Consider the following 21765-nt stretch of genomic DNA (forward strand, 5'->3'; position numbering starts at 1 on the left):
TTCAACGCCACGTTGGGAATTCCATCCGGGCCGGGAGCTTATTCGCTTTCAACCAATGTAACCAATACTAATACCTTTCTTTCTGTTCTTTTATTCGTTTTCTATATCCCTTCACCATCACCCCATATCCTATAATTTTGACGAGAGATGCTTATATTATGGCGCAACACCCCTACCAAATATTTTTTCTCGTTTCGCCTCCACAAACGAAAATTTAATAAATATGTTGAAATCTGCATACATTATTTTTCGGTTTAAATGTTCGTCCCTAGAAGGTGGCGCTATGCTGTCAGTAGTTGTGAGTGTAAAACTCACAGCATTCCTCGATTCATTTGTCAAATCATATATCTTACAAGTTTTGCCAAATTCCTCGATTTGAATTTATAAAGGAAAAAATCTCGTAAAACTATGTTATCAATTTTTAAATCCATCGACCTCACATATTGTTTAAGTTCTCGGAAGACTGCTCGTTTATAAAAGAGGGAAAAATTTCCTCAAAAAACATTACAAATTTGTCAAACCGTCAATCTCACAAGTTTTGAGAAAGTTTTCGAAAAAAACATTTATAAAAGAAGGATAAAATACGTCTACGGCTGAAAATCTCCTAAATAAATTTAAAAAGAAGGGAAAATCTCCTAAAAATTTATTACCAATCTTTATTTACTTTGAACAGAGATCTTCCCTTCTTTTAATCATGAGCTGTTCTTTTAAGGTTAATTGTTGCAATATTCAAAAATGTCTTCTTAATGCTCGCGAAACCAACCTTAGAAATGAGACGAGGCTCGGTAGCTCAGTGGTTACCGTTTCTGCTTACTGAGCAGAAGGTCGGGAGTTCAATCCCAGGCCCGTCCCCTTCCTTGCAATTTTTCACTTTGCCTTATTCTATACCCACTAGATTTTAATGAAAACAAATTCTTCTTTAACACCGATTGCATCACTTACCACAGTGTGCGTCCTGATCTAAAAATAGAAATTGGATGAGTGCGCGCGCGTGTGTTTGTGTATTATAATCGCTCTACCAAAAAACGATCCCTGCGTGTGCGGTGCAACCTTTCCCCACATCCAACATCCCAGTGATTTCTCGTGGAAGCGCAGAGGATTTCTCGGTTTCCTTCACAGCGAGTACCACGTCAACACATTCCTTCCCATTCCCTAGTTGACCTGCATTCGAATACGGCCGGCGCTGGTATTGCTAAATATTAGATCTCCAGTTCTTACACATTGAGGATGAATGTTAGTCCCAAACATCATCTGTTGGTTCTCTGTGTAATTGCAGCTGAGCTGGTAATAACAGAGCAGCAACCGTGGGCGGTCAAACTCATTTTTAGTCAATCTGACTTGACTTGACTTGAAACCAACCTTAGAAATGTAATACCACAGACAAACAGACATAACACTCGCAAGTTGTTCATCGAACAAGCATTTAACGGTCAATTTAAAAGTATCGTAGTTGGTAGTACCGCCACCTGTGGCGCGCATAGTCATTTCCCTTGAGTTTGTCATTTACACACTACCGCCATCTGTTCAGCGTACTACCCACCACAGTGTACTCAACAGATGGCGGTAATGTTTAAGCGACGATGTTTTATAGTGAGAAATATTCAATGTGTTGTGTCTGTTTGTCTGTGGTAATACAGCCGCTTATTTTATTTTGAATTTCATTTATTTTATACGCACTACGCATGCGGTTATAATTTTGGCAATAGACTGTAGTTTCATTTAAAAGGAGCTACTTGATAAACTAGCGACATGGTCACTTACGTCGTGCTGGTCAGGGGGTGAAGTTGCTGTATACTGCCCGACATCCCTCAAGTTATGTGAGATGCCATGATCCTCAGGCTCAGCTGTGTTGTCATAATCTACCTCAGATGAGTGCGTCAGTTGCGCCAAAAACACGCAAGTCTACATGTGCACGGCTGACACGATGTAGAGGAAGAATTCCCCTGAGCCATACCATGTGAATTCGAAAGACCGCTTACTGGGTACGGGTTTATAGTTTCCCCTTTTTTCAAACTGCTGAAAGAAGCTCTCGATCAGGTGGAAAAAACGGGGGTTGCCATGATTTCTGATGTGGAACTGACAGGAACTGTTGTTTTTGCTTTTGCTGTTAATGTTGTCCTGGTCGTTATGTCGATTTATGCTCCGATGGCCGAAAATGTTGCTGTGATTGCTACTGTAACCGTTGTCGGAATTCATGTTTCGATGATTACGAGGATTTAAACTGTTGCTGTGTATGTTGTTCCTTGCGTTAGAATAATTTCGTGCTGTATTTTGTTTTCTTTGCCTTCTAGCTGTTTCAGCCTGTTTTTGTTGATTTAGCCGTCGTAATTTGCGCGCGTCGTAATCTGACCAGTCTGCCTTCCAGACACTCCTCGTACCCAAAAGACGCCACCCTGAGTTATCAACGTTTTGCTCATTGTTCAACTTTCTGGTGCCTAGAAGGCGCCATCCGTTTTGTTTATTTCGTCTTCTTCTTATCTGTTGTATGGATCGGATGGCTCGGGCGAAGGCGCGGGGTTCTGCAACGTCATTATATGAGCTGACAATGACTTCAGCTCATCAAGAATATTGAGCTCTAGAATCGGGTTAGTAGTCATTGTGGACGTAGCGGCTGCATGAATTGCCAGCTGATTGAGCTGACATATTTTTGCGTTGATATTACGCAGATCACCGGCCAGCTCACACGTCACAGATTCCAACGACTTTGAAATTCTGTCATTGGTTGCCTGTATTGCAGAGTCGTATACAGGCATGACGTGGTTTTTGATGGTAACTACACTGCCAGCTAAACTGCTGTTTTTGTTTATTGCAGCTAGCTCATTTTTTATGCTGGTTAGCAGAACCTCGAGCCCTTCAAAAGCTTCATTCACTATACTGGGTTTACTCTATTGCAGTGTGAATTGATGAATCACCTGCTTGTTGGCATGCAGTTGCTCTGTGAGGTGGAAGTCCAAATTTGCTTCAACATACTTTTGGCAAGCCTCGCAACATGGTAGCAACAATCAATACGAAACTAACGATTTTAAATTGGCTCACTACTTGACTAGCCTATTGGTTCCAAGCAAACTATTAACGTACCCCATTCTAGTCGAAATTCTAGTACTACGCAAAGTTTGTTTTGATTCGCTATGAAAGTTTGACAGATAAAATGAGGGGTTATTGGTTTTTCCTATGTTTCGAGGGGTGAATCGATTAGCTTGGGACCGAAGAGAGTACCAGAGCTGAGCCAAAAAGTTGAGCACGTTATTTCTGCACCTTCTAGTCTTAGAGTTATCTCTATGATGGTAGTATGTATGAAGTGACCGGTTTCCTCTCCTTTTTCCGCTCTTGGAGGCGAACCAGCCCCAGGCTGAAAGCCTCCCTAATAAAGATAAATTAATTAATCCTTTTTCCGCATTGAACCCCGCGTCTGTGACTGCACAGTAACACCGATGCAAGCAGCATGGAACACACGTGGACATCCCGCACAAGTCCACACTATTACAAAAATTACAGTTGGTCAATACCTAGGGGCAGATCACTTGTGGTGCATTTATTATAACAAACAATAAATAAATGCATTTTGACCAGAAACAATAAAATTAAATGCATTTTCTCAGTGCATTTTTTGTAGCGTGATGCTCTAAGTGACAGTTCCTACCAAAACATGTTGTTCACACTGGTTAGCTCAAATCCACACTCCTGACTCAAGAATTTTTTTTTTCCTGAAGCTCCTCGACCGAGAATGCGGAAAAAATCCGTCGAAATTCCCTGTAACCGATGGGAGCATCGGGCGCAATAAACTCTGATGAAACTCACTGGAACCTCCGTTGGCAGCACCGAAAATCTCCATCAAAATCGTCCGGAACTCTATCGGACGTGAACATTTGAAAACACTGTCGAATCTCCCCCGGAACATCCGTAACATACAAAATATCCACCGAAATCATGCTATGGTATTTTCTCCGCCATGAACACTTATAAACTAACTAGAAATTCCCTGAAACCTCATCCGGTAGCGGTAGCAACGGAATCTTGTGGAAGCTCCTTCAAAGAAAACATGAGGAAATTTCTTAGAAATTTCCTGGAACAGCCATTGTTAGCACCGACAGTATCCACCGAAATCGTACTTCTCGGCCGTGCACACCAGAAAACTGCATTGAAACTACCTGTAACCTTCGCTGACAAAATCGGAAACCTCCGCCTAAATCGTGCAGATCCTCCTCCGCTGAGAAAACTCCGTCGAAATTATTTGGAATCTCCGCTGGAAGCATCAGCAATCGCCACCGAAACCGTGTGGAACCTCGTCCGCCATGAACGCAAGAGAATGCCATCGAAATTTTGTATTTTCGCATTTTTTTAATTGGTCATACTGTATGCAGTTGTAATTGTTATTTATTTAGTCAAACGTAATTCGTAAATTACGTAAATTAGTCAAACGACAAACAAGAAAAACTTTCCTAGAATCTGCTTTTGCAGCATCTAGAACCGTCTCCAAAAGAATTCATGCAGAATTTCTTCCACCGAGAACGAGAGAAAATCCCGTTGGCAGCATCCAAACTCTTCACTGGCCGAAGCTCCTCCGACGACACCGTCGAAAATCCCTGGGAACCTCTGTTGGCAGCGCAGCATATAAATTCTCTATTCCACCGAAATCGTGTGGATAGACGATTTTTCTTTTCATGTTTTGTTTGTATATCTTGCTTTGTTTTGACGTTCACATCCCAGTGAATGGTTGATGTAAACGATGGAAATTAAATGCATTTTTTTTAATTAAATACATCGTCAATAAGCATTTTAAAAGTGAGACGCCCCTAGGTCAATACAGTAAAACAAAAACAATATTAATTTATTTTATTTATCGCGCGCGGGGCGGGAGCTTATGAAAAACGCGTCCGAATTGGTTGACGACTCGTTAAGAATCGTTGTTATTGTTGTTGTTATTGTTATTGTTGTTGTGATTGTTGCGGTGATTTCGCAAGCTAAAGTTGTTGATGTTTTGATGCTTTCTGCTTTGTCGCTTTCGTCGCCTTTTTGCATTATCAGCCTGTTTTTATTGATTCGAACGCCTTAATTTCCGTGCATCGTATTCAGACCAATCGGTCTTCCATCATAGAGTTAACTCTATACGAAACGAAAATCAATTATTTTATTCATGTGTATTTTTGCCAAAACATCAGCCTTATACATTCCATAAGACAAACCACATAGGTCCTATAAGAATGCATAAAAGGTATGTGTGACCGCTTATACATTTCATTTGACACATGATCTTCATTAACTTTTTGCAAGGTGTCTGCTTATTAGTTGACTTATACATTTTATGAATATTCAGCAATAGAAATTAGCCAAAAGGTATAAGGAGATTACTATCCGTGTAAGACCAGAAGGTCCCGAAGAAATGTGCTCAACTTTTTGGCTCAGCTCTGGTACTCTCTTCGGTCCCAAGCTAATCGATGCACCCCTCGAAACATAGGAAAATCCACGAACCCCTCATTTCATCTGTCAAACTTTCAAAGCGAATCAAAACAAACATAGTGTAGTACTAGAATTTCGACAATAATGGGGTACGTTAATCGTTTGCTTGGGACCAATAGGCTAATCAAGTAGTGAGCCAATTTAAAATCGATAGTTTCGTATTGATTGTTGCTTCCATACTCTCCTGGTACCTAGAAGACGCCACCCTGAGCTATCAGCGTCCTTTTCCTTGTTCAATTCTACCTCCAAACTGGGGTGTAAGTCGGGAGAAGATGGTAGTGATGCAGTATGGTGTGCTATGTTGGCAGACAGCGCCCTCACCTCATCGAGTATTTCAAACTCCAACATTGAATTTGTTTGCATTGTGCAACTTGCCGCGGTAGCTCTGACGTCACCGATTTGACCGCCACATTAACATTCTCCTTTGTTTACATCGTTGCAGTATCAAGTAGCGAGGTAATGTGGTTTTTTATGGCAACGACACTGCCAGCTAAACTGTTACCTTTATTAATTGCGGCCAACTCATTTTTCATACTTGTCAGCAAATGTCCTATGCCTGATCGCTTCATGAACGAGGTTCGATTTTTCTTGTTGAAACGTAGCCGGTGCATCACCTCCGCATTGGCATTCAGTTGCTTTTCGATCGATTTTTGCTTTTAAAATCGCCTGTAAAAGCTCTTGACATGACTCGCAGCATGGTAGTACGTAAGATGTAAAGTCCGATGCCTTCCTGTCGTTCTTGCGAAGTGAGTTCCGTTGTACAGTTACTCCAATGCAGGTAGCGTGGAACATTCTTGGGCCGCCTGCACACGTCCACATGGCCGTGTCGACTGATGTGTCGCAAGTACAAATTTCGCAAACCATGATGTATGCAAGTAAAAAAAAACTGTATCACAAAAGGTAAAAAAAAAATCGCACCAATTAAAAACGCTGAGCCAAATAAAAGTACGTCCGAACTTATCGACGGTCGATTTGTACTTCCAGAACTTATCAGCCAAATGTTGTGCCAGCTTCCAACTGCTTCTCAGTGAAGAAAGTGGTTTGGCGTTAATGATGCCTGATCTACCAACTACAAGTGAATGTACGTTAGAGGTCTAGTGTTAATCATTGCTTCAGCCTCAACGATCACTGTTTCCAGCGTCTCATCGTCTGGTTTTCGTAGTGCTTCTATTATTGTCCCAATCGCCGCTTTAACCGAGCACACCATTCGCTCCCATACCCCTCCCATATGGGGAGCCCCGGGTGGATTGAATGACCAGCGGGTGTTGGCGTTGGTGAACACTGACGCTAGTCTTTCCTCTTGGTCCTGAATCTCCTTCTTCAACTGTTTGTTGGCACCAATGAAATTGGTCCCATTATCACTGAGGAATTCAGCTGGTGAACCTCTCCTTGACACAAAACGACGAACTGCTAGCACATAGGATTCAGTAGACATACTGTGTACTACTTCTATGTGAACCGCATGGATGCTGAGGCACGTAAAAAGTGCAACCCAGCGCTTTACGTTGCTGCGTCCAACCTTTACCAAAATAGGTCCGAAGTAATCGAGGCCCACGAAAGTGAAAGGTCGTACAAAGGGTGTAACCCGGACATCCGGTAACTGGGCCATCGGTGGTGCCCTTGGGATGGCATTGCGTATGCGACAATATACGCATTCCTTCGTGACTCTCGCGACTAACGCCCTCATCTTTGGAATGTGGTACTCCTGTCTCATCTCGTTTATCACGGTCTCCCTGTTCGCGTGACGGAAACGTCGATCCTTCCTCGCATCCGCCAAAGAACGGCCAAAGCTTGTAGATCTTACTTGTATTATTATTATTATTTAGCTTTATTTAGGAGGCTTTCAGCCTTAGGCTGGTTCGCCTCCAAGATCTTACTTGTTCTCGATATCACTGAATGCTTCGACTGCGACGTTCCGTCGATTCCGTTGAGCTGAGCTACCTCTTCAGTCCTGCTGCGCTTGTTTATACAGCGTAGCTTCTGCCTTGGCTAATTCCTCCTGCTTCAGCACTCCTAACTCCAACTGTTTGCCTTGACGTTTCCGTATTAAAATTATCGACGAACCGATGAATTAGTGACACTAGGTCGTATGAATAAAAGCGTTTACTTGACTTTTCCCGTAAGAAAAGCATGGGAAAGTAAAGTAAACTCTTTTTATTCATACGGCCCACTGTTCGCTCAAGTTTTTCCCAGCGGCTGAACCTGGTTGTCTCGATCAACGACTGGATCTTCGTGTGCATGTTCACTTTGCGAATTTCTTCTTCAGTAGAATACGGCACAGTCTTCTGCTGCGGCCAGAAACTCTCCGGTTTGGATAGAAATTTTGGCCCACGAAACCAAGGGTTATCCACGTTGAAGTGCGGTCCCCCTCCTCACTTTGTCGCCTGATCCGCCACATTCAGCTCACTTTCGATTTTCCTCCATTCTTTTACATCCGTCGTAGAAAGAATCTCCGCCACTCGAAATCCCATGAACTACTGATTCTTCCGATTATCTGACCGCAACCACGCCAAAACTATCTCGGAGTCTATCCAAAGCACACGCCGGGTTACTGGAAGCTTATGCATAGCCATCACACTGTTCAGTAAACGGGATCCTAACACAGCACCTTGTAGCTCCAGACGTGGAAATGACATCATCTCGAGGGGAGCTACTTTCGCTTTTCCGGCCACCAACGCTACTGCAGGACCTTGGGTTGTGTCCACTCGGAAGTAAACTACGCTGGCATAAGCTGACGTGTTAGCGTCTTCATGGATTTCCAGCATTGAGTAGGTCTCATATCCGGCTCCGATGAAATAGCACCGTGGAATTCGAACCAAATTAAGCTCACTAAGGAGCGCCGTCCAGCGCCTCCACTGGCCACATAGTGTATTATTTATTGGTTCGTCCCAGTCTGCACCTGATGCCCATATGCCCTGCATCAATGTTCGGCCGTGGATCAAGAAGAAGCTAATCAACCCTAACGGATTGAATAAGCTCATAACTACACGAAGCACCTCTCGCTTCGTAGGCGTGTGCGAATCATCCAGAGCGTGTTTGAGATCCTCGCGTAACACAAAAGTGTAGGTGAGTTCGTCACCGCTCGGGATCCATTTTATTCCTAGGACGGATTCAACGTTTTCACCTTTCTCCGCCTTGATAGACTTCTCCGGTTCCATCGATTCTGCTCCGACTTGCACTGCGATCGCTGAATCGTTGGAAAGAAAATTGTGAATCTCAAATCCGCCTTCGGCATGTATCCGCTTCACTTCACTTCCCACCTTCACTGCTTCTTCTGCTGTTGAAAAAAAAATTCCAAGTCGTCATCCACGTAATGGTAGTGGACGATTGCTGCTACCGCTCTCGGAAACTCAGCTTCAAACTCCCGTGCATTCAGATTTTTAATGTATTGCGCGAAACTCAGCGAACACGTCGCTCCAAATATTGCCACGTCCATAATAAAGACCATGACCTCTAGTGTTGCACGATCACGCCAGAGAAATCTCAAGAACTGGCGATCCGCTAGCCTGATGAAGAAGCGGTGAAACATTTCTTTGATATCTCCCGCTAGCGCATAGGCATATAAGCGGAAGTGGAAGAAAACTGCAATCAGGGACGTGAGGAAGTCAGGACCTTTCAGTGATGCTGAATTGAGTGATATTCCGTTTACTTTTGCGGCGGCATCGCAGATGATTCATCAGCACTTCTCCGGATTTGTATTTGATAGTTCGTCCGTCGTAGCTTGATGAGCGTAGCCTTTATCTTGATACTCCTGCATTTGTTGACGCACGCAGTCGTAAAGATGAGGTTCTTTCCTGAAACGTTTCTCTAGCAAGCGCAAGCGTCGGTACGCCATCCCGTAGCTATTTGGAAACTGGATATCATCCCACATCCATAGAAAACCAGTCTCGAATCGGTTGCCAATCCTGCTAGTCATCGATTGAAGTAGCATACGTGCTCGTTTATCCTCGTCTGATTCGAGCGGAGTTAGCGGAGATGCTACGTCCGAATTGTCCAGCGTTATGTAATCGCGGACTAGCTGGTTCAAGTCTGGCTCTGGGTTGGTCCATCCTCCAACGTGAAACCCACAGGTAAATGGTTCCGAAACTGTCTGTGAGCAGCCGTAGATACGACACTTGGCTGCCATAGGTTGGCTCCAACCTCCTTCCCGAATCATCAACGGAACCGTCGGTTTCAGGTTGTCAAGACCAATCAAGAGCTTCGGTGTTACTTCGTAGATGCGGAAAACTTGTTGCTAAGTTGTGGTAGTGCAACGATTGCGTCGGTAGTCGAAGGCTACCCGAAAAAAAATAACAACAAAAATACATTAAAAACAATGTAACAATAAGACTAAAATTATTGTCTTAACAATGATTTATATTGTTACGTCTACAATAAATTTACCTTGATTTATGTTGTACAAAACAGTAAATTTCATGGTAAATGGAAAATTTACAATAAAAAAGGGGGGTTGTTAAGTATCTTAACAATGAAATTTTCGTGATTAAAAAAATAACAGTGTACTTTAGAGTGCATGTGTTGGCTTGACAGATCTACTTTATCGACATTAAAAATAAATCGAAAAAATAAAACATCGCCCCGGGAAGGGAACCTCCGTCTGTCTTGTTGCGGGTGAGTCCTTTTTTTACTGGTTATGGATTGAGATTCGATCCGGAACTTGTGAGTAATGGAGGCCAACTCCCCTGCACTCGATCTCTCTAGGTCACGTCTCCTTGGTGGTTGAGCGTCGTTGATAAGTTAATGCATTCTACTGGAGAGAATCGCCCATGAAATATGCTTCCACCTGAGAGTTCCTTCCTGACATCTTCAAGTGGTGGAATTTTTTATTATTATACTGTATGATTATTGACTGCACGGAAAAGGTCTGCATTAAGCGGGATTTAGATGAGGCAGGTGAGTTGAATTCAACTCAAACCGATCTGGGCGTAGGCGTTCAATTGGCTTGGCAACGAATAAAGCAAGTCCGATATCGGTTAGATTTCTGGACGTTCATTTCGCAGTTCAATTGAGTTGAACGCTGAATTGAACCATCTTAACCCAGCTTTAGAGAAGGCCAAGAAAAAAAGATGAGCGGACGCGGACTGGCTGGTTTTGAGCCAAACGAACTGTCAAAGCCAGAGCCATACGAGCAGCGCCTATCTTGTTTATATTGGCAGTGTTGCTGACCTTCTCATAGTCTGCATGCTTCAATCAGATTTATTTTTATTGTTCGTGAAGTAACCCACAATGAAAACATACCAATATTTAATGTAACAACAATTTTTATTGTAATAGAGCTGTTCATTATTGTTCATGATCGAATCATGTTAACAATAAAATAAATGAAAAATACGATAAAAATCATTGTAACAACATTTTATTATGTTCATTCATTGTACAGCTAGGTAGCAGTTTTGCCGTTCTCGGAAGAGTACAACATTATAACAATCATTTTTATTGTCGACAATAAATATTAATGTTACAGCATTGTTTCCACTGAAAATTTCACTGTATTTTTTTTTCGGGTAGCTACGGTACGTGCGTCGAATAACTTGTAGCGTTTCGCCAGCTCACAACCCGAAATCTCCATCCGAATCTGCCTGGAGTTCTATCCGTTCCGTGTAATATTCCCGGTCCATTGTAGATTCAACGTTTCAATCGGCCCAGTGATTCCCAAATGCTCAGCTACTCCATCATCCAATAGTGTCAGCTGCGAACCTACATCCCCGAATGCATACACGTTAAGCTTACATTTGTCTCCATATAACGTTACTGGTAGAATCCGGAAAAAGGGACTACCGTTGGTCTGTTGCTCCAAATGGCTCGTAGAGACTACTGTCGGTACGGATGGTATGGCCGAATGCAACAGTGTATGATGACGCAAACGACAACCTTCTATTCCGCACCCTCGCCAGGTCTTACACGGCCATTTCCCGTGTTAGTTCAAGCAAGTTCGACACAGCGAGTTCTGACTGACGACCTTGAACCGTTCATTGATATTCAACGACTTAAACTTGAAATAGTCCATTACCCTGTGACCATCCACCTTGCAATATGCACAGATCTTTATCGGCTGCTTTGTCGGTGTGGTTGAGTTGTTGTTCGACGAAGTCGGCCCAGTCGAAGGATACTCTGAATGAGCTTGTACGTAACCTCGTTCTTTATGCCTCGAATGCACTCCTTTGGTTGACTTTCCAGTCGGTGTGTCATCCATCACTTCGAACGCTAGCTCCACCAACAAAGACATGAACAATCCAAACGTTCCAAGATTCACTTCCTCTACGTCACTCTTGAACGCTGACCACTTCAACCGGTAATCGACAGGAAGCTTTCCTACAAGATCGTGAAGCAGCGGCGGATTCGTCAGATGTGGCTGTTGGTTTGCATTCTTCAGGTGTTCCACCAGATTGTCAACCCCCATACCGAAGTCGACTATGTTTTCCAAGTTGTCCATTCTTGGAGGAGGAAGATGACGGATTTTCTCGGTGAGTGCATTAATCAAAGTTTCTGGCCGACCATAGCGTGACTGCAAAGTCTTGATAACATGAGCAACGCTATTCGGAGAAAGAAGTCTGCTGCGCACCATTTCCAATGTAGAACTCTTCAGGCAGCATTGTAACCGAATCAGATTTTCATCCTGGGAAAATCCACACGTAGCTGTTGACCTTTCGAAGTTGCTGATCCAGATAGGCCACTCCTCCGGATTTCCCGAAAACACCGGAAGATCTTTTCCCATCACTTGACGTGCTGCTAACTGATGCCTGGTATAGCCCTTCTCTGCTTGTTGACTATTGATATCTCGGTCGCTATCGTCGTCGCTCGTCTCGGTCTTGTCCGACTTTTCGTTAGGCATGATTTTTCTCCGAGCTTTGTCAGGAACTGGATGGGGACCGTCGTCGAAGATTGGTTTTCCGGGTTTCTTATACGGAACTTTGCGAGAATCCTTGGCTGCTGACGTGGACTTATTTTTGTTATCTCCCTCTGTCTGCTTGCCGGATTTCTGCAACCACTTTTTCACCTTCTCAACAGATTTCGCCGTCTCACTTTGATAAACGCTCGAAGCTTCACTACCGCGCTGTGACAACTGTCGAACAAGATTTTTTTTCTTGTCAAGCGACTGCTGCCTCATTTCTTTTCGGGCTTTACGGAACTTTTCTTCACCCGCGAGCTGTTTCTCCTGGAAAGCTTTATATTCTGCCAACTTTTTGGCTTCTAATTCTAACTCGTGACCCCTCAATTACTTCTCTAACTTTCACTTCTTTTGCTTCAACTCTTTTTCTTCTTTCAGTTCCTGCTCTTTGATCCGCTCTTGCTCCTCCAACATTTGCATTTCTATCTCGAGTGCCCTACTTCTAACACTAGAGGTAACACTTACTGAGTCTTTCGTTGCCAACTTCTTACTCCTTCTGGTATTTGGTTTGTTAAAATCTGAAGTCCTCGACGATTTTCCTCCGTCGGATGGAACTACCAGCTTTGCTTCAAACTTGGTTGAGGGTGCCACAAGAGGTGTACTTCCACGGTTGATTCGATACGCCTTCATCGACCTCCGTACAGCTGAAGTGGTAGGGGAAACAGCCCTATTGTTGCGGTACGTTAGCAGCGTTAGAAGCCTATTGTTGTGTATGGAGGTCTCAATAGGCTTCTAACGCTGCTAACGTACCGCAACAATAGGGCTGTTTCCCCTACCAGGAACCGCAAGCCCATTTTTTGTTTGTTCTTTATTTAAGAGATTTTTAGCCATAGGCTAGTTCGTCTCTTATTCAAGCTTATTGCGTATCGCATATTAGCTTATTGCGTGCTCTCAACTTAGTGTTCTAGATGCACTTCCACAGTTGTCAATTGAGAGCTTTCGATGCCTGTACCATTTTTGCATTAGTATAATTGTCTGGCAAGTACAATCATACTCTATGCCCAGGGAAGTCGAGAAATTTTCCAACCCGAAAAAATCCTAGACCAAACCGGGAATCTAACCCAGCAAGAGTCATAGGTCACCATATTTTCGATGTTATCCAGGTGCTCACAGGCCATGCAATTGGACTCATCCTGTGGCTTATCTCCATCATTAATCTGACTAATTTTCAGGGGATCTCGCGATGATAATTTCTAAAGAATTCGTTGTCACCGTTTCCTTAGTAGCTCCACAAACAAAGTAATTTTGGGAACAGCTTTAGCTAATAGTTTTATTTATTATTTAGTTACAATTTCCAATTCTAATTTCTTTCAATACTCACAAATTTTCAGTGATCTTCGTAAACTCGACGAGATTCTTCACTAGATTGTGATTTAGGTTAGGCAAATTTTAATTGTAGCTATTAGTTGTAAGTACGCGAGTAAGTACGTTTTATTATTATAGTTACTATTTATATAATAGTATATAAAGTATATATATAGTAAATTTCACGTGAGCAATATTAAACTTGATGGACTTGTGTTTTTTCTACTTCTTCTTCTTAGCTGCTTTTCTTTTTCGGGCCGTCATGACGGACGTCAAACGAGCTCGGTGGAAAACTTGTGGCCTCGTCAGGGGAGTACCTTACATCGCCGTAGCATAGAGATTAGTGACGTTTAACGCACGCACACTAGCGGGAGCATCGCCGTGTAAAGTTGTTTATTATTTTCCTTTGCCTAACCTAAAAAATGTATGAAAGTAGATCTGTCAAAATAAGTTTGACATCGATTTGTTATGTATTTTCCTCGGATATTCACTAACACGCTCTCACATATCCCACCAATACAACCAGACGTGAAAACCTCTGTTGGGGGGCTTCTCGCCGTCATAGTATGTTTTACATGCTGAATAAAGGCCGGCGCACAATGGATAACTTTCAGGTTTTTTGACAGTTTGCCCATTATCTGTCAAAAAACCCGGAAACTTATGCATTGTGCGCCAGCCTTAAGGCTCTAAGCAACGCTAGAAACAGAGGTGCATGATGTTACCCCGTGGGTTTAATATAGGGGTTGTTGTTGAGGGAGTGAAACAAGAAACCAAATTCCATGAATTTAATCCGTCGATGTTGTAAATTTTAAAATTCCTAAAAATGAAACAGTTTTTACTGGTAATGTCAAATGTACTTTATCAATTAAGTATAAGTTAATCTTACTTTTAGTGTTTCTAGTTTCTCTAACAACAACTGTAATATTCGAATATCCCGCAGCTAACGACCTGTGTTTGAATATAATATTCGTTTAGTATTTAATAGTTATAGTTTAGAATTAAGGAATTTTTCACCTATGAGCTAACGACAATACAATAACATTCGTCATTACGGGCTGTTCAAAGCCTGGTTCTCATTGAATAACCTCCTTTTCGTCTAGATGTAGTATACGATATTTTCACTCTTATATCATTATCTTGTAAATAACTCACCTAAATTTAGCTTAATCCGAAAAAATCAGTAGATGATAGCTCAAATTTCCGTTAATTTAGGAATAACCAATTTAGTATTAAGTACTTAATTGTCGTTTAGAAAAAAAAAACTGTAGATTAATTTATTTATTGTCTTGGAGACAAAAAAAAACTTTATCACGATGGCCGCTTTGTTGTTATTTTGCATCTCTTCGGGTGATGATTCATTCGTAGTGCTATTAATCCCTTGACCAGCGCTGAGTGTGGCGTATAGTAGCGGAGCGTTTAATGTGGGCACGGTCACGTTTGATTCTGACGGGGCGTAGTCAACAAGGGTGATTCTAAGTAACACTCTTCAAGTGCGCGGTATTAGGCACAATGATATGTCTAACCATTACATTTTTGTTGCAAAAATTGGGCAAATCAATATTCATGGCAAAGGTATACAGTACACAATAATTTTTTTTTTTTTTTTGTTAGTTACTTTATTTGTACAGGCTCAATCGAATAAACTGTACAGAGCCAAGTTATCATTTTCTTTATACATTATAAATGTCTTAAATCTAAAATTAAAGGATTGGGACCGATTACTCGCGGTCTTCTCGAGGCTAGTGGATAACAATTGTTTGGATCGGGAGAGGGAAAAGGAGATTTGGAATATGATTTATGATTCAAAAATGTCACTATTTCTAAAACATATACTTAATCCTATCGACGTTATATCAACTCTGTAATTATACAATTATTACAGAAACAAATCTACAAAAAAAAATACACACACACATACAAAACACAAACTAAACACAAGGTTAATCAAACTTACAATCTATGGTTAATATTCTTCAAGAAAACATATATGAGTTGCATAAACTCCAGATCGCGTCTAGCCAAAATATCCCGAACTGGAACATTAGGTTGTCTACCTCGAGCCCGAAGAGAATCGTACAACTCGGATCTGACTCCACGGTGCTCAGCACATGACCAAATAATGTGAACTGCGTCCTGGTAACCTTGTCCACATTCACAGAGATTACTGTCCCCCAGCTCAACACGGAACAAGTGAGCGTTTAACGAGTAGTGATTGGACATGAGGCGAGACATCATACGAATGAAGTCTCGACCCACATCCAACCCCTTGAACCAAGGACACTTCGACACCTTAGGGATGATTGAATATAACCATCGTCCCAAACTCCCTTCACTCCATTTATTTTGCCAGCTGGCGAGTGACTGTTGACGATAAATGAAGAAAAATTCGTCGTAGGCGATTTGTCGATCGTAAATATCGCCTTCCATAGCGCCCACCTTTGCAAGCGAGTTCGCCTTCTCATTGCCCGGAATAGAGCAATGAGATGGGACCCATGCAAAGGTGATGACAAAAGATCTTAAAGATAAAGCACTTAGAAGCTCTCGTATTTTCATGAGAAAATACGAGGAGTGCTTTACCGGCCTCATGGAGCGAATCGCCTCGACAGAACTGAGACTATCCGTAAAAATAAAATAATGATCTGGTGCAAGTGAGGCGATCGTTTCTAGCGTATAATGTATTGCAGCCAGTTCAGCAACATATACGGAACAAGGAGCATGAAGCATTCGAGAGGCGCTATGAAATTCGTTATAAATACCAAAACCTGCGGACGCCTCTATTAGTGATCCATCTGTGAAGAACGATCTTGCGGAATCAAACACACACAATAATATGACGCTTAAAGAAACATAAATGACCGCATATTAATTTTTTACTTACTAATTTAAACTTGAAGCGTTCTTAACCGCACGGTCAGTCTTCACGAAAACATATGAATCTTGTGATCATCAGTCCTGCGTCTTGACCACTCATCTATTTTATTGCGCGGGTAACGAAAAGATTAAAGGCATAAGAAGCGCTCGTAGTACACGCTAACTTGAAAGTACCCATTCAAGGATAAAAAAGACCCTTTCTGAAGAAAAGTTTCTTAATTCATTACATTAGTAAATCTTTTACCCATTAATGAGTATCTATTACCCATTAATGAGTAACTTTTACTCATTAATGGGTAACAAATACTCATTTTTGGGTAAAAAAATTACTCAATAATGAGTAACGCCACTTTTCTTCAAAATGTTTTTTTTTACTCATTCATGGGTACTTTCAAGTTAGCGTGTAGGTAAGGGAAGTGCTGTTTATGCAAGCGCATGAGTTTGTACATGGGAGCAAACATGTTCATTGTATTGTGCGTTTCACACCAAATTGGACTAATAAGCGCGTTTTCACTTATTGAAAAGTGTGATAAAACTGCAAGTTTACGTCTAATCGTCTTGGTGTCTTCGATGCACTTATTTCTTATGATGCAAGCAATAAGTGCTCCGAAGACATCAAAACTATTTGACGGAAACGTGCACTTTTATCACACTTTTTGCATTTTTGGGACTGTCCAGTTTCAGATGCAATCAGCAATACTTGAGTATAAACTTGTGTACAAATGGGCTTGTACATATTCGAACATAGCAAGCGAAGAACAAGTGAGTGCAAAACATTGGTGCACTTTACACACAATGTTGTACAGTGAAGACTGGAGACGGCTTGCATAAAGGGCAGACGAAATAATTCTCTTTCCTACTACGAGAGCTTCTTTATATGCCTTTATTTTTTTCGTGCAATAAATAGACGAGTGTCCGAGTGGTCAATACGCAGGATTGATGGTCACAAGATTCATGGTATGAGTCCTGGTCTGCTATGTTTTTTTATGTTATTTTATAATTTTGCACAAACCCGGGTGCAATGTACCCGTGCACAAACTTCTGCGAATACACGGATACACCCGAGTGTATTGTATGAAATGTACCTGCATACAACATTGCAACGTAAGTTCTAGCTGAACATTCGCTTTGGTTTGTGTACACAAGCTCAACATGGTACATGTTTTCGTGAAGCAAAATCAATATTTTGAACCACCTTAATGGCTATGAGTTTGTAAATCTATGTCTACGATATGGTCTAAATCTGATCCGGAAAGGCCAAACTCATTAATTAAACATTATAATGTTATGTACCCGCTAAGCATTTAAAGAAATTTTCAACAATCCATCATTAGTGATTTTTTTAACAAGTTCGTCCATTTTTATATTGTTCCCCGATTTTTAGATGTTTAAAATAGTGACATGTAAAATTTCAAAGAAAATCATCACGTGTTGATTTTTTTAAAATAAACATTGGATTGAATATTTTCCCTAATTGCGTCAAATATGGTTAACATTTCAAACCACTCTGGTATGTAGGTCAATTATTAAGAGTTTGCATATTCGGTTTGACCATATTTGACGCAATTAGGGAAAATATTATACTATTATTATACACCAAAATCTAACGTAAAATTTCTTCGCCTTCATTCAAACTAAAAATATTGCATGCTTAATTCCTCTCACAATTCATCTGATACATGTTGGTTTTTTGTATTTTCAGGGCAAAATTATTTATAATATGAATCGTTTACTGATTGCGACGTTTGCAGTGCAATTTGGACTGGAAAATTGAAGATTTGTGTGTTAAGAGATACGATACGATTGGTTGCCATACGCTACCAGATAGATGTAATATTTTAAACAAATATTTGAATATGAGCTAAGTGGACTGCACGAGTATCTCTTATTGTCGATTCGATCTGAATTTGACGTGCATTGTCTTTTTTTATTGCGTGCCAAACTTATTTTTTTTTTAATTTTATTTATTTTTTTTTGGCGATTACGAAATTTAAATTATATACGCAGACGCCATTTTTTGACTGATTTGAATGATACCGTAACGGTATCCTCACAGATTCACCTGTAAATAAGCATTAATGTGCAACTTTCCATTCATTTTAAATGTGTATTAACTGAGTCAAGCTTTGTAGTTAGGCATTTATAAACGAGTGACTCTAGTGAGATAACGAATAAAGCGTATAATTGAGAAAGCTATTTTAATGTTACAATATGATGACAGCCTTAAATTCCCTCCCCTTGGCTAGTTTTTGCACCTTGCTGTTGGTGGGCGGGCTTAATTTCATGCTAGTGGACTGTTGGAGACGGTGGGTTTATGGTCGGCGTTGCTGGCTCATGCCGCGATAGAATGGCGTCATGGGCAGGCAATGGGGATTACTGAGCTTCCCCTCTCTGATAAACCACTGCATGAGAGAACCAAAGATCTAGTCTAGCAGTGATAGTATCACACTTGTTACTCCTTTAATTGAGAGCCGCGTCGTAGTACGCTTACATATAGGCACTGACGTTGGGTGTGATACTGGCGGGTTTTGCCGCAAATCACTCTGATTTTATTTATTTTTACGCAGATAGATTCATTTGGGTTTGCAAGAGAATTATACTATTGGAATATTTCAGAAAGTGCCCAACAGTGCTCCTTCTATTTGCGTGACAAGCTTTCATTGTTGTTTTCATTGAATTATTACTCAGGAAACAATGTTAAACATCATTTTTGTACATGGTATTGTAACTAATCTTATATGTGCTTCATTTTGATTTGGGATAAGTGTTTGAACTATATCTCGGGATTTCCACTGTGGTGTGCTTCTATTGTGACATACCCATATGTATTTTTGTGGTGCCACATAGTGGAAGCGTGAGAGCGTAGTTGGAACATTTACCCTATACAATATACAATTTAAAATTAGCTTGGAAACTAACTTCAAAGTGAAGCATTTGAGTCACTTGAAGGTGTCATCTGGGACGAACAAAGATATAATTAATATATGTAAAAGCCAGAAGTACTTGAAACACGTTAAATTGTAGTTTAAAAGCATGGGTTATGATTGTGTAGGTAGATTAGAGATTTCAGTTATTTATTAAATAAACTTCAATTATAGAATTCAGAAAGTTAATTAACATAAGAGATAGGACGCGGGGGGTCCGCTTAGGGAGGCGACTAGCCTATGAAGTTGTATAATATATCTTCATATTAAGTGTATTTGTTAATTACAGACAATGTCAATAGCGAAAGTCATATCTTCAACCAGGCGCTTACGAACAAGTGAAGTTTTAGGAAAGATGTGTTAAATATGTTGATAGGTTTGAAATAAGAATTAGGATTGTTGTGCTTTAGTTTTCGGTAAGGTATGATGTGTCAACAAAGCCCGTTTGAGCAAATTTTCAAACATCAAATTGATTGAGTGATTTATTGAAAGACATTGCGTTGCGAAAATTGACAAGTCATACATCTAACATAGTAGTAGTAGCAGTGTCGCATAATCATATCACAATTGCTGCAAATAGTGCTGGAGGGGCCGGCAGGGCTGAATACGGATCAATACTAACATAACTACTAACACTAAAATGATCACGGAACTAACACTTATCCATTGCACTTTTATTAGTTTTATTTTTCTACTAAGTCATCTATGCTTCTTTCTATTGTTTAGATCAAGTACAACTAATACTAATCTACCTTTATGTATGTTTTACTCCCTTTTAACCCATTATCTTTATGAATGGCGAATCATATGACGTGAGACACGTACAAGCTGGAACTCAAAGAATTACTTCGAACAGGATGTCAAACAAATTCAGTACCAATCCAAATGAGACCAGAAACCAACAAGGCATCGGGGAGTTATATATTCTGGGAGAGGTATTTGATAAATAATCAAAAAGTGGTAAGTTAAAATCAGAGCCAAGGATCATGAGAGGTAATTGTCAATAATTCATTAATTAGTAGAAATCTCGATAACTTTTTCAAGGGAGCGTATCGGATTTTGTAGGCGGTGCGTTTGGTCGTCGATTTGGCTTAACTGGTGGCTCGCCCACGCGGGCTGGCACTATCATCAGATAGGGGAAATTTTCCTCTACCTGCTGGTGGTGTTGATAAGCGTGTGCGAGCTGCCGGTTGCGCCGGATCGACGATCGGATGCATTGTTTGCAGGAGCTGGTGCTTCCCTTTGAAAAAGTAATCGAGAAATAACCATATTATCCTGTAATTGATATTACTATTTTTATATATCAATGAAATTAGTCATGACAGAGTAACAGATGGGGAAGGACAATAGACACAAGTTGACACAATAAACAAGACAAGTGGGGGTTAATACACAAGACAAAATGACAAAATAAGTGACGACAGAAGACAAGACTGGGACAAAATCAACCTTAAAAAAAAAAAAGAATGCGCAATTATATTATCAAAACTATTTGGATCAGCACAAAAACAACAGTGACCAAACGGGCACCATAGCCGTCTGTGTGTTGATTTAAAATAGAGGCTCATAGAAGCAAAATTTATCAATAAAAGGGGTCCAGTGTAGAGTTTAAGCAAGTGCTGCCACTGGATCATTACAAAAAAAAAATATGATGACAGCCTTAAATTATATGGTATTTCTGGTGCTGTCATGGGTTTTCTCCTGTTCCACGTGTGAATTATCTAAAAATCAGATTCGTTGAATGTTTTCCAGAATATTTGGTCGCCCTAATACTCAATAACCTGTTGCAATAACGACTTCTGCGGGGATTTGTGCATCCGTCAAACCGGCTAACATGCAAGTAATACGCCAACAAAGCATGAAGTATGGTTTTAAATACATGCCCCTTTATTTTATTGCTGCACCAACATTTTGCCTGTCCATAATCTGCCTAATGTTCTTTTATATGCTATCACATTCAACTTTTCTACTCACGCACCGTTGGCATATTGGGCTGACGCGTCAACCCCACTGTGCTGATCCAAATGGCTATCACCATCCGAAACTGCTGCTTCTCGCTTCTCCTGGGCGTCTCGGGACGCTGTTTGACCCGCCACCTTCCTCTTCTGATGATCACTCGCGAAGGTCACTTCATGCGGCGTACCAATCGCCGGGATGTTGTCAAAGATCTGCTTGCGCGAGGACGCCCGCTCCAGATGGTACCGTTTCCAGCTGCAACTGCACGCCACCGCTCGCCATTCAAGAACCCGATTCGGTGCGGGTATGCGTTAACCGTGCGTGTCTCCTTGGCTGTGAATTAAATGAAAAAAAAGAGCCCTA

At 41.1% G+C, this 21765-nt stretch overlaps 1 protein-coding gene across 1 annotated transcript in view; it reads left to right on the top strand.

Moving 5' to 3' along the window:
- Positions 1 to 18708, top strand: part of PlexB (plexin B) — a 122689-nt gene extending 103981 nt beyond the window's left edge. Inside the window, exon 14 of the mRNA XM_065225929.1 lies at positions 18225 to 18708. Within this exon, the coding sequence (XP_065082001.1) occupies positions 18225 to 18241 (17 nt within the window). The 3' untranslated portion in view covers positions 18242 to 18708. The remainder of the gene's footprint in view (positions 1 to 18224) is intronic.
- Positions 18709 to 21765: the final 3057 nt, after the last annotated feature.

The sequence above is a fragment of the Ochlerotatus camptorhynchus genome, unplaced genomic scaffold (assembly GCF_037179485.1).
Source record: "Ochlerotatus camptorhynchus isolate MF236.1 unplaced genomic scaffold, CSIRO-AGI_Acam_v1.1 ptg000241l, whole genome shotgun sequence".
NCBI lineage: Eukaryota > Metazoa > Arthropoda > Insecta > Diptera > Culicidae > Ochlerotatus > Ochlerotatus camptorhynchus.